General features: G+C 34.6%; 2 protein-coding genes across 2 annotated transcripts in view; one reads left to right on the top strand and one right to left on the bottom strand.

The window, feature by feature from the left end:
* LOC134532271 (uncharacterized) overlaps positions 1 to 12,248 on the bottom strand; it is a 476,249-nt gene that overhangs the window by 63,657 nt on the left and 400,344 nt on the right. The gene's annotated exons all lie outside the window — the stretch shown is intronic.
* LOC134531834 (uncharacterized) overlaps positions 429 to 12,248 on the top strand; it is a 28,469-nt gene continuing 16,649 nt past the window's right edge. The window contains exons 1-5 of the mRNA XM_063367807.1: positions 429 to 610; positions 6,356 to 6,422; positions 6,711 to 6,886; positions 7,252 to 7,413; positions 8,399 to 8,553. Coding sequence (XP_063223877.1) covers positions 574 to 610; positions 6,356 to 6,422; positions 6,711 to 6,886; positions 7,252 to 7,413; positions 8,399 to 8,553 — 597 coding nt within the window. The 5' untranslated portion in view covers positions 429 to 573. The remainder of the gene's footprint in view (positions 611 to 6,355; positions 6,423 to 6,710; positions 6,887 to 7,251; positions 7,414 to 8,398; positions 8,554 to 12,248) is intronic.

Below are 12,248 nucleotides of genomic sequence, written 5' to 3'. Positions count from 1 at the left end.
AACATTGTTCAACATAAATATAAAATAATGGCCTGAAATATGACGTAACCTCTTGAGGTGCATGTCTTATGTTGCGGAAATCGGCACTACTGCAATACATGCCATAAAAATGTGTACTGTTCAATACTTATAAAACATTAAAACCAAGTAGATAACTTACGTCTGATTTACTTTTTTCTGTTTCATCCACATAAAAAGATTCATCACTCCAGATAAGACGACGGACAGCAACTATTTTAAATATTGCGCGACATGTTAACCAACTTTGTAGACATTTCTGAATATCATTCTCAATAAGCTAGATACGTTACTTTACATTTATGAGATGATAATAAATACAGATTATGAATTCACGTTGCTGTATAAAAAAAATAATATATCTGCATTTAAATCATTGCATGATTAACACTTAAGCATCGTAAATAGTTATTGTTTACTTTTTTCTTCCCTTTAGGCGTGGCATTAATTGTATGTTGAGACAACATGGCAGTGTTTTATTAATTCATCATTAAAGTTTGTTTGTTTTTAAGTGCGCTTATTCCTGATAATCGACCGACCAAAATTTCGAAAAATATGGCTGTTAAAGATCAGGATTATCCAAAGGCATCAAGTAAGTGCGTAACGGTATGCCGAAATAATGTCAAGACCATTGTGTCCTTTGTCTAATTAATCACGTTGATAATGTTTCACTTTTCATTGCCATCAAAGGAAGGTCAGTTTATCTGACAGTTGCTTACAATAACCGATATATTGTTTTCACTGCAGAGTATGGCTAAAATTAGGCGAAGTTGGTGGCCTACGCAATTAGGAAATAAAAAAAAATTAAGGGAAGGAGCAGTATTGGCAATTCTCGACCACAGCTTTAATTAGAATTTTATCAAACGCCCCAATCAAATATTGGAAATTATTTAGCTAAGCAGGCTGACATACTGATGTTTCGTTTCCTAGCAAGGAATTAACACACCCACTTAAATAACATGTGTACAAGGCAGGAATGTATAGTTAATTTTGCATTATTATTTATATTATGTTTTATTTAGGCCCCATTAGATCCCGATACTATAACAATATTGATGATGTCACCAACATGATGGCGTCATGTCATTACCACTGCATTCGTATGGAAGAAGTGCGGGAACACGTGGGTTTTGGATGGGGAATTTCACATGCTTGTTTTGCACAAAGTATATTTATTAATGAAATTAACTTATGGTTATACTATATAGGTACTACATTCCTACATATTCTAGTTTAGAACACGATACCGAACAAATATTAAAAACTATATCGTATTTTCGATACTACAATTCCACCATATTTAGTATATTTTGCAATTCCACTTTTATGTAATTTATTTGTTTATTAATGTTCAGTTGATTTTTTGTAGTGCCTCGGGTACATACCGTAAAATATACTATATATCCATCTATTCTAGTATAGAACATGGTACCATAGCTATAGTACCTAATATATAGTATTTATATATACAGGATAATTATAAAGTCCGTGAAACATTTCAAAAAATCGGTACAGTGAAATGGCTAAGAATTATGTAACTAATTATTTACCACGTGAAAGAAAAACTCTCAAAGTTTTTTTTTCACTAGTTATAAATGTTCTATGTGTACACCTTGCGTCACACGACACACATCTAATCAATAGTTCAATTCTGCCCATACCCGACCCAGAATATCAGGAGTGATGGTAAGAGCAGCTGCTACGATTCAGTGTCTCAATTCGTCAAGGTTCTGTGGTAGAGGTGGAACATAAACACTATCCTTGATGTATCCCCACAAGAAAAAATCGCAAGGTGTCAAGTCCGGTGATCGTGGTGGCCACGGGAGTAGCACTTGGTCAGCGGCCGCCCCACGGCCCATCCAGCGATGTGGCAACGTCTCATTCAGATAATCTCATACCACATTGTGGTAATGAGGTGGAGCACCATCTTGTTGGAAGATGAAGTCCCTGCTATCAGCTTCAAGTTGTGGCATAAGCCACAATTGCAGAATGTTGAGGTATGTGATACCAGCGACAGTTCTCTCAGCGAAGAAGAAGGGGCCATAAACTGTCTTGTTTGACATGGCACAGAACTCGTTAACTTTTGACGAATCTTGGACGTGTTCGAGAGTTGCATGTGGATTCTCTGTTCCCCATATGCGTGTGTTGTGTCGGTTGACTCTTCCTGAGAGATGAAAAGTGGCTTCATCACTGAAGATTAATTTGCTTGCAAAGTCATCGTCTTCAAGACGGTTCTGCATGGCAATGCAGAACTGCAGTCAGAGCATTTATCATCGTGGCTGATGGCTTGCAGAAGCTGTAATTTGTATGGCTTCACTCTTAATCGCTTACGAAGAATTTTCCACGCTGTTGGCTGTGTGATGTTCAATTCTGCACTAGCCCGATAAGTTGATTTCTTGGGACTTCGCAACATCATGTCCCGTACACAATCCACTGTCTGTTGTGACATGCATGGCCGACCCAACCGTTTTGCGTCGCACAATCAGCCGTCTTCCTCGAATTTCTTGTACCACTTCGTTATGCTATTGTAAACTGGTGGTGTTTTGTTAAACTTGTCGCGGAAAGCTCTTAGGACACTCACTACCGATTCACTACGGGCGTATTCAAGCACACAAAAGGCTTTCTCTGCCTGGTTCGCAGCCATTTTCAGCAACTACATGAACTAGCACCCCTGTCGGTTGTTTTTTAAAATAGCGTTTTGGTGCTACATTCAAAAAAACTTTGAGAGTTGTTCTTTCACGCGGCATATAATTTGTTACGTTTTTCCTTTCCATTTCGCTGTACCGATTTTATGAAATGTTTCACTGACTTTATAATTATCCTGTATATCTGTAATATTTTTTCATTATCGTGAAGTAGAGTACAGTTCCACCCGCTCTACTCTATTTTTCGATACTGGTATTTAAATTTATGAAAGTGAGAATTTTCGATACAATATCTTCTTGGTGTCATGAAATAGAAGACAGTCCCACCCGGTCAATTATATTTTGCGATACTTGTATTTAATTTATTGAAAATAAGACTTTTGTCATTCTCTAGTAGAAAGTTAGAACTATACAGACCTCACAAGTAGATTGAAATAGCATCTGTCTGATGTCGGATGAACATAGCTCCACATCCAACATCAGACAGATCGCCCCTGATTGGCAAACAGCCCAGCCAACCAGAATAAAGGAAGGCTCTGATTGGCCCACAGCTGCAGCCAATCAGGAAGCACCTTCCCTTCATGTGAGAGTATATAAAGGCAGGATAACTTGTACGAACTTCAGTAGGTAACTGCTCCCTGATGATGGCGACTGCAATGTCGACTGAAACGTCGGTGAATTATTCGCCAGGGACGTGGCTACAACCCAGAAGCCAAACTACTTCTAAATTATTTTAGTTAATTAAAATTTAAAAAATCCCGTTTGGCCCAGCCTACATGCATACGTTGATTTCATAGTACCTATTTATCCTGGAAATATTTTGGTAACTTCTACTAACTTCTTGAACATTTTAAGAACTTAAATTAGGTACATAAAATATTTATATTCTTCAATATTAAAAAAATGATTGATTAAATATTTTCCCATTTTCCATGTACCTATAGAAAATATTACAAATATTTTTAACTCAATGTATCCAGCATACAATAGTTTACAATGCAGCATTGAATAGCTTAGAATGAATTTCATATTATTTGCCAACTAAGGTAATTATTTAATTTTTTTTTTACCTTAATCTCTTGCACTAATAACGTCGCTAATCAAACAAGTTCTGTTAGAACATCCTTCCTACTCTCTGATAGAATTCTTTGACCTAATAACAGATAAGAAAACTAAACTCTGGTAAATCCTATTTAAATCCATCACAAAACGAGAAAAATATTGAGTTTTGTAAACTAACTCTTCGCTCTGAGCTTTAGACTTGAGTTTATACCATTTCTTATGTACCCATGTTTTTTTTCTTTCTTTCTTACTTTTGAAATGTAAAAGTACTCTGTTATATTTAGTTTTTGTGGTTGTACAGTATGTTTGTATATATGTATATATTTGTAATAGGCTAATTGACTTGTTTTATATCCCGGAGTCCTTACCTCCATATGGGATCTACAAAACAAAAATTGAATAAATAAAAATAAAAAAACTTACTATACCCTTCTTACCTAACACAGGAAAAGAAATGCAAATAAAACCCTACTACTAGTCACTAAATCCTTTAAAAATCATATAATGAACACTTACATTTCCTGGCTTCATGGCAATAATCATCTACTATCAATTTTACCTACTCTTGTATTTATTATATTTATGCCAAAAAAATGATTCCCTTGTTAAATTCATTCAATATCGCAAAACACGAACTGTCACTCTTCCCTCGTCATTACTATTATCACAACCACACATGTCTCTACACCGTACCATTAAATAATTCAACTTAATGAAACATGAAGTTTCATATCTTTCGTGACTATTACACTCATTACCACTCAAATTACATGCATTGTGACACAACTGGTTCTCGAACTTCTCAGAAACATATGTCTATCGTCTCTCAACTACCAACCTTTACACTTAGTTTTACAACTACATACTTGCATCATTCACACATGACACACATATTAAATTAAAAACTTTTAACAAAAAAATTTTTAATAAAAATATTATTTTAACCTCTACTTATATTTATTACCCCTTTTATCAAACAATGTTTAACATCTTGAACAATGTTTTCCTGTTTTAATTACTAATTTTTTTATTTCACTACAACTTGTCATACGGGCACCATTCTTAACCTTCTACAAACAATACTAACTGGAATAACAAGCATACTCATTCTCTTTTCCACTGATACAAATATAACAAACTTTACGTTGCTTCAATAGTCTCGCTTTCTTTGGCCTGCTTCTGTAATGAGTTAATGACATAAATTTCCCGTAATTATTTCAACAGAACAAAAAAAATCTGTAAAGCACGGTATCGTGTTTTGAACTTGACCTGAGTAAAGGTTTAGTATAATACAATTACATAATATAGTGATTTCAAGAATATACTTGAGTTTTATACTAAAAATTATTCTGAAAACATTAATTTTAGTCCCTTTTGATCTCCATTAAACAAAATTAGGAAACAAAACCACCATTTCGATCTGGACATTTTCTCTAAATGCTTTCATTTACATACACCTCTCAGTGATAATTCTGGAGATTTGCAACTTTTGTGTAAGTACATACAGTAATAAAATTCTGAAAATATTATTTTTTAGTATGCAAAAATGTTTTCCCTTCATTTTTCAGTAAAATGTAGTTGCTGTTGATTTATGATGTCAGTAAGGGGTGAAAAATTTTGAATTTGGTTTTATGAATGTGCAATTTATAAAAATTTTCTTCATTATGATTTTCGTGGAATTTTTGTGTGAATATTTTTTTGATTCCCACCATTGTTTGAATATTTCACTGAATAGGTTAGTTTTTGCATTTATTTTCCTTGTGTTGCTCTTTCTTAAATTAATTCTTTTTATGCACACTACACTAGTTTTCAGTGATTCTTTCACAAAGGCTAGGCATTTGCAGGCATGGCTGATTGCAGTTGCCTGCCCAATTTCATTGAAGATACAGGTGGGGTTAGGTCGGGCCAGCCACTTTTGAAGTATGTACGTTAAAACTGTCATTTAAATATTAAAAGCTCTCAAAAGTGTTATTTTAATTCGGACTGAATTCTGGAAAACTTTGGATGTATTAAAATCCAGCATATATAATGTAAAAATTCTTAAATTCGCTGTTATTAAACCTATCTATGAAATATAGGTGAATTAGAGATAGAAATAAAAAAAATTAATATGGAATAACAAACAATGATTACATTATTATCACAATCCTGCAGCCTTTTGGATTCGCAGCTTGAGTGGAGTGATTACAGCAGCTACATCTGCCTACTTTCAGCAGCGTTGGAGTGATTAGTATGCCTTACATTCAAATCTTTTTTCATTCTTAAGTTATTTCATTCTATTCAAGCAATTTTCTTTGTAGATTTTCTTTATTTTTAATGATTTTTATAACACAATTTCCCTGGGTGTTCAGAGCCTTTACCACGACATAATAGCATACTCAAAACTGCCTCTCTTTTTTTTATATTTTATTTTTTGTTAAGAGCCTCTAACTCCACATTCACAATTTTTTTGAGGACTTGAACATAGGCTACATACAAGTTTTTTAAAAAATAAAATTTTAAAGTTGGTACTGAAAAATGTCCACTTGCAGAAGTAAATTCTCGATCCTTGTTTGAATATTGTTTTTCAGCAACAGAAGTGCAATGTTGGAAATAATAAAACGAGATAATTTTTTTATTACTTGTTGTAGATGCGCTGGTTTTCGGTGGCATGATCACGTACTTTGCTGGTGTTATGCTGGTGATGTCATTTGCAAGGTGAGACGTATACCATCTTAAGTTTTTTTCTGGATTTTTTCTTTTGAAATTGCTTTTGAGCTACTCTTTTGTTTTAATCATTTCAGAGCAAATATTTTGGTTTTTATAGTTTCATTTCTGAAGGTCATTTGTTTTGCATGTGCAAAATATTTGAAAAGATTGATTATAGGTTTCAATTTGAAAAGTTACTAGCATTACTAAAATTGCATAGTGTATGCAGAAATTTGTAAGTCGCATTCTATAAAAGCTACCATCTGCATATAGCCTAATGCAAATTGCATTTCACAGCCCCTATTGGATCCAGTCCTACCAAGAAACTTTCAACGACTTCAAACACATGGGCTTGTGGGAGTACTGTTTCGAGCAGTTCCGCTACCCGTACTACCAGTTCGACAAGCTTTTTGATGGCTGCCACTACATCTTCAGTCAAGAGTACTACGTGATCCGTGAATGGCTGCTGCCAGGTTTGTTTTACCAACATTTTTGTCTTTTTCTTGAAGATTAATCTGTTAAACTTATGCCTAATAGATTTTATTTATTTACTGTTATTTAAAATTTATTCTATTATGAGTATATTCGCTTCTGTTTAAATGGACTTCTTATAGCTATGGATCAATTAATGCTGAAGATTTGCAAAGATTAAATAGCATTCAGAAAATATTTTTGTGGTACGTTACGTAGTAATTTATTATGATTGTTTAATGCATGAAACAGTATATTTACCATACTTAGGCTGGAAATAAGACTTGAAATGATATGCATTTTGGAATGCACAGAATTGCATTTTAAGTATTTTTTTAAGACGTGATGCCTCGTGTTGTGGTTGCAGGCTGGTTGATGGTGGTGCAAGCATTCGTCACTCTGGCCCTCATGCTGTCGTTCGCTTCGCAGAGCATCATTGCTCTGGAGCTGATCCGCTGGCCGCTGGAGTTTGTGCTGATGTACGAGTGGTTGCTGTCTGCGATAGCCTTCGTTTGCAACGCAGTGGCTGGTTCGTGACTTGGCACAGCTTTTTAGACTAAGCATAAAAATTGGACCTCAAAAAATAGTCATGTAGACTGCTGAATTCAAGTAGTTTTAAAATTAGGCAAATTAAGTGTAAAATTTTATGTTTAAAAACGTACAAGTGATAAGAAAATAATTCAGTACCAAATGTTAAATGTTTCCCTATTTTTAATTAAAATTTGTATTCTAACACCTATGCATTAAAATTTAAGAATATTTTTTTAATCTAAGTTTTAAGTATCTGAAACTTTATTCATAAATTTCTTTAAAATTTTGATGTATACACCATCTCTATAACCATAATAAAATTCATTAAAAAAACTATGATAACTTACTGTTAAATAAGTTCATATAATTACAAGTAATGATGGACTGATGTAATTGTTTTAGTATCGTTATATTCTGAAATTTTTAATTTTCTATTTTCAATGTACAAATTGTTTCTAACCAATCTGTAAAATATGATACAGATGAAAAGAGTACAATTACATCCATTCAGATGTCACCCATCTTTTATATTTACTTGTTTATAGTATTGTAGGTATATTTGACTTTAATTTCTTAGAAATTTAAGGTTGTAGTTGAATGTTGAGTTTAATTTGTCAAAGGAATAATGTATATTGTGCTAAGCACAAATTTTATGCAGTAAAAAACTTTTTTGTCATCCACCAAAAATCCTTGTAGTATAGTATTCTATTAAGATACTGACCGATTAGTTAACAATATTGTATTTCTGGGGACTTGATTGTGATTAATGTGTTAATAGGCTTTGTATATGTTACAAAAATATATCTACAATTCAATCACTATCGGTTGTTATCCGTATCACTCATCACTATTAAAAGTCAACTTTTTTGTGAAATATGTAGTTGCAGGGAGTATGTTGAAATGAAGCAATTGCGGTACAGTGTTTAATTTTTGCAGGCTACACGTGTTGAATATTTTCTTAAGAGAGTTTATGTCTGTTTTAGCTTTCTTGCTGTTCCTGGCAGTCTCCATATTTGGTGGGCAGTGCTGGCGTCGGGATTGGCTCATGTATCCAAACTACAACTACTTGTCTTGGTCCTACGGCTTTGCAGTGCTGTCGTTCTTCTTCCACACGTTTGCAGCCCTTTTCTTGTACTTGGTGAGTAATGTGCATTCATGTGAATCGGCCAATACAGTAAAACCCAGTTGTTGCGACCACCTATTTCAACCCTTTTTCGTGGAGCACTAAAAATGTTGTTGCAATGTGGAAAATTTGAAGGAAAGCAGCAGAAAATTAGTTTGAAGCATGTTGCACTGTGTTTCTCTTTGTGAGCACTGTACTGCACGTGACGCAGTAAACATCTCTTCTGCTTCTGTTAAGACTTGAGTTTGTGCAATTTTTTTATCTATCTAGGTTTTGATTACTGTTTGTTGAAGGCGTATTATGCTTATTTTTTTTTTTTTTGGAATCAGTAACATTTTTGGTTTTATTTGGTGGATGAGCCATTACTTTTTGGTTTGATTTTATGAGCAGTTATTTATGACTGGTGCATTTTTTTAAATATAAAATTAAAATGCAAACTTCTGATTTGCATAGCTGCCAACTCTTAAGATTTTCTCGTAGTGTACAATATTTTGCCCTATTGTACTGATCATGTGTGTTTTTCTTCCAGAAATAGTAATTTTTTCATGTGGTTTTTGTTTTGGATGTAACTAATGTATAAATAAACTGCACACAATTTTTTGTAAAATGAGTGCTGACAAAGCATCACAACTTGACAATGTTGCACGGCAATGCCATATACCACAAGTTCCATTGGGAACCTTGCGGTTGGTAATCGAACGATGGACGTATTGAACATTGTGAGTGTGTATTTGCGAGAAAGACGTGATTAAGAAAAGTTTGCAGTTGCAATCATTTGCAGTTGCTTATGCCATGGGTGTTTTTTGCAAGAATTTGTCATTAAAATAATTTAATAATGGCAACTGTCAGCAAGCCGAAGAAAAAAACATATAACTAAGTGTTTTCAGAATGTTATAGAAAACTTTTATCTGCTCAATTTTTTCTCTCAGAAGGGTGCCATTTAGTGGGATATTTTGGGCCTGCTTAAACCACTCTATTAAAGTTTTTTTCAATGTCTTCATACTTTCCCAACTTCTAGTTTTTGCACTGTGAAGATGGGTTTGCTGCTTCACCTACAGTTTTGTCATTTCTCAGTACAATTGTGTTCAGTGTTGCAGCTGGCAAACCAAGTTTTTTTTTAGCAATGTTTACATGTGATGCTGTTGGATTTGAGTCCACTTTTTGCAGTGTTTCCAACTTTTCCTTTATTGATAATTATTTTCCCCTCATTGCCACCATGTTCACTTCATAGGAAAACACATATTAACATTAATGTTTTAAATAAAAAAAACTTCATGTACCTAATTTAAACCAGCACGTGGAATGAAACTATAACAGAAATAACAATGCTTGTTTTCATAGATAAATATAAAAAAAAGTCATAGAAATTGTGTCAAAGGTGGAATCTAGAACACAAATTGTGCTGTATAATATAGTGAACTAATGAGTAGAGACACGGAAATTTCGCGAATCGCGATATCGCGAAATAACACCGCAATTTACCTTAATTCGCGACAAAACACCGAAATCGCACAGCATCGAGAAATAAAACTGATAATAATGAATTAGACCATCCATGCAAGACATCGCGAAAAACAAGTAAACACGACGTTGACGGCACATAGCCATTTTTCTAAGTTTCAACATGGCCGCTTTGTAGTAATGAAAGTAAATAATGATTTACAGTATTCCCGTCACGTAATCATTACAATTTGAAACGAAAGCAGTAATTGCAATCATAAACTAATTAAAAAGAGAAAAATGTACCTGAGCATCAACACAAAGTTAATAAAAAATACCGGCGATGTTTTCAACACAATATAGCTGCCATGATTTTCAACCCGCTGTATTTACACATTAATCTTGTAGAGAAATATAAAATTTTAATTCTTCCTTTCATGTTGAACAGTTAACAACCTCATGCTTTCAACTACGTTTGACTGGCTTGGCAACCTACTCGTTAGAGCTGTAGGTGTAGCAAACCGTATGTATTCGGTACTGACTGAGTAACGGGTGCGCCATCTAGTATCGAGTAACGAAACGTTACACACGGCTGGATTTCGTTACTCGCATTTTTCGTATGTTTTACGCATGCGCGCGCATATTCGATGAATTTACGTTACAAAGAACGATGTTTGTTTATTAAGTATAATATGGAAATTTGTCGTCCAAGTTTTTTACTGTTTATAAGAAAGTATTTTTTACAAATTAGAAATATGTATGTTTTTGTTATTTATTATCGCGTATTTTCACGTTTTTTGTTGTTTTTATCTTAAAAGAGATAATATAATAAAACCGCTCTAATGAGATTTAATTGTTTCTTGGTTAACAAAAACTGTTAATTATCAAATATTGTTAATTGTTTATATTCTATTTATTATTATTTACGTGACGTCATACTGTACGCGTACGCAATACGACTCGATTCGTTGCTGCAACATAACATTGCATGTTATGCGGTATCAGAAGTAACGAGTAACGTAGCGACACGATAGTAACGAGTACTAATTGTTATAGTAACGAATACATACGGGTACACTTTTTTTCGTTACTTTTACACCTCTACTACTCGTAAACATGAACACATGGCACTACGCCGATTGATAAGCAAAATCAGTGACCTTTAACTGCTGTAACTACACTTCTCAGCAAATGCAATACGACCGCAGAGCAAGTGAATACGGCGTCAACGGGACAAAGAACAGCAGCAAGAAATATTAAAAGAATACTAAGTTGAGACATGCCGTGCCGAGGCAGCGCGCTAGGCGACACCGGGCCGTGCCGAGGCAGCGCGCTAGGCGACACCGGGCCGTGCCGAGGCAGCGCGCTAGGCGGCACCGGGCCGTGCCGAGCTGTTTCAAGCCTACAATTTTTATTTGCCAATAGTGTTGACTTTAGAGTGCAGTATACGAGTATACGCCGTGCCACTATTATTTAGCCAAGCAAAACTTGTAGGTCATAAAACCATTCTCAAAAGTTAAAGTAAACATGAAAAACCAAAACAGCGAAATAAAACCGAAATTTGATTTTTTCAAAACGAAATTTAAGGAAAAATAAAACCATTTTTACGGGACTCTACTAATGAGTCCATTCAGTGGTACACAAGAATAAAAAGATGCCATCATGGTTTGAATGGGTTTTATCCTATTACAATTTTATATTGATTTAATTTAAACGATTTAGCTTCGTAATTGATACTTGTTAATGGATTCTATGTTATGGTTGTTGTAAATTTCTTAATACTGTTGCGATCGCGGGTTCGTAAAGGATAGCCCAATTAAAGATTTTATTACACTACACAGTTTTATTTATTGCCACTATTTACATCACTAACAAATATTCTTCTAAAAATGTCTAATACAGTAGAATCCCGCCGATGCGACCCCCCTCTGATGCGTCCATTCCGTTTATATGACCATTTTTTGAGAAACCGTGAAAAATTTGAGCAGAGAAAGTCGAAAATTTGAGTAAAATCGGCTGAAAAACAAGTCTGTTACACTTTGTTGGGCGCCATGTGTTCACGTTTATCTTGGCGAGAGCTGTACTGTAAGCAGGCAGGCATACAAAAGACGGCTAAAAATAGATACCACCCCTCTAGACTGTCCACGCTGCAGTGTCTAGCCGAGCTCGGCGCGTCCACTATCGCACGAAAAGCCGTCTCAGCTGTCATGTTATCTTAACCCGCCCCGCAGGAAAAGCCGCTGTGGTAGCTTCTGCGAGAGCGTAAGAAA

This window comes from Bacillus rossius, chromosome 5 (genome assembly GCF_032445375.1).
Source record: "Bacillus rossius redtenbacheri isolate Brsri chromosome 5, Brsri_v3, whole genome shotgun sequence".
NCBI classification, from domain to species: Eukaryota; Metazoa; Arthropoda; class Insecta; order Phasmatodea; family Bacillidae; genus Bacillus; species Bacillus rossius.
Note: the sequence above shows the minus strand (reverse complement) of the source record. Positions and strands in the feature narration are given on the sequence as shown.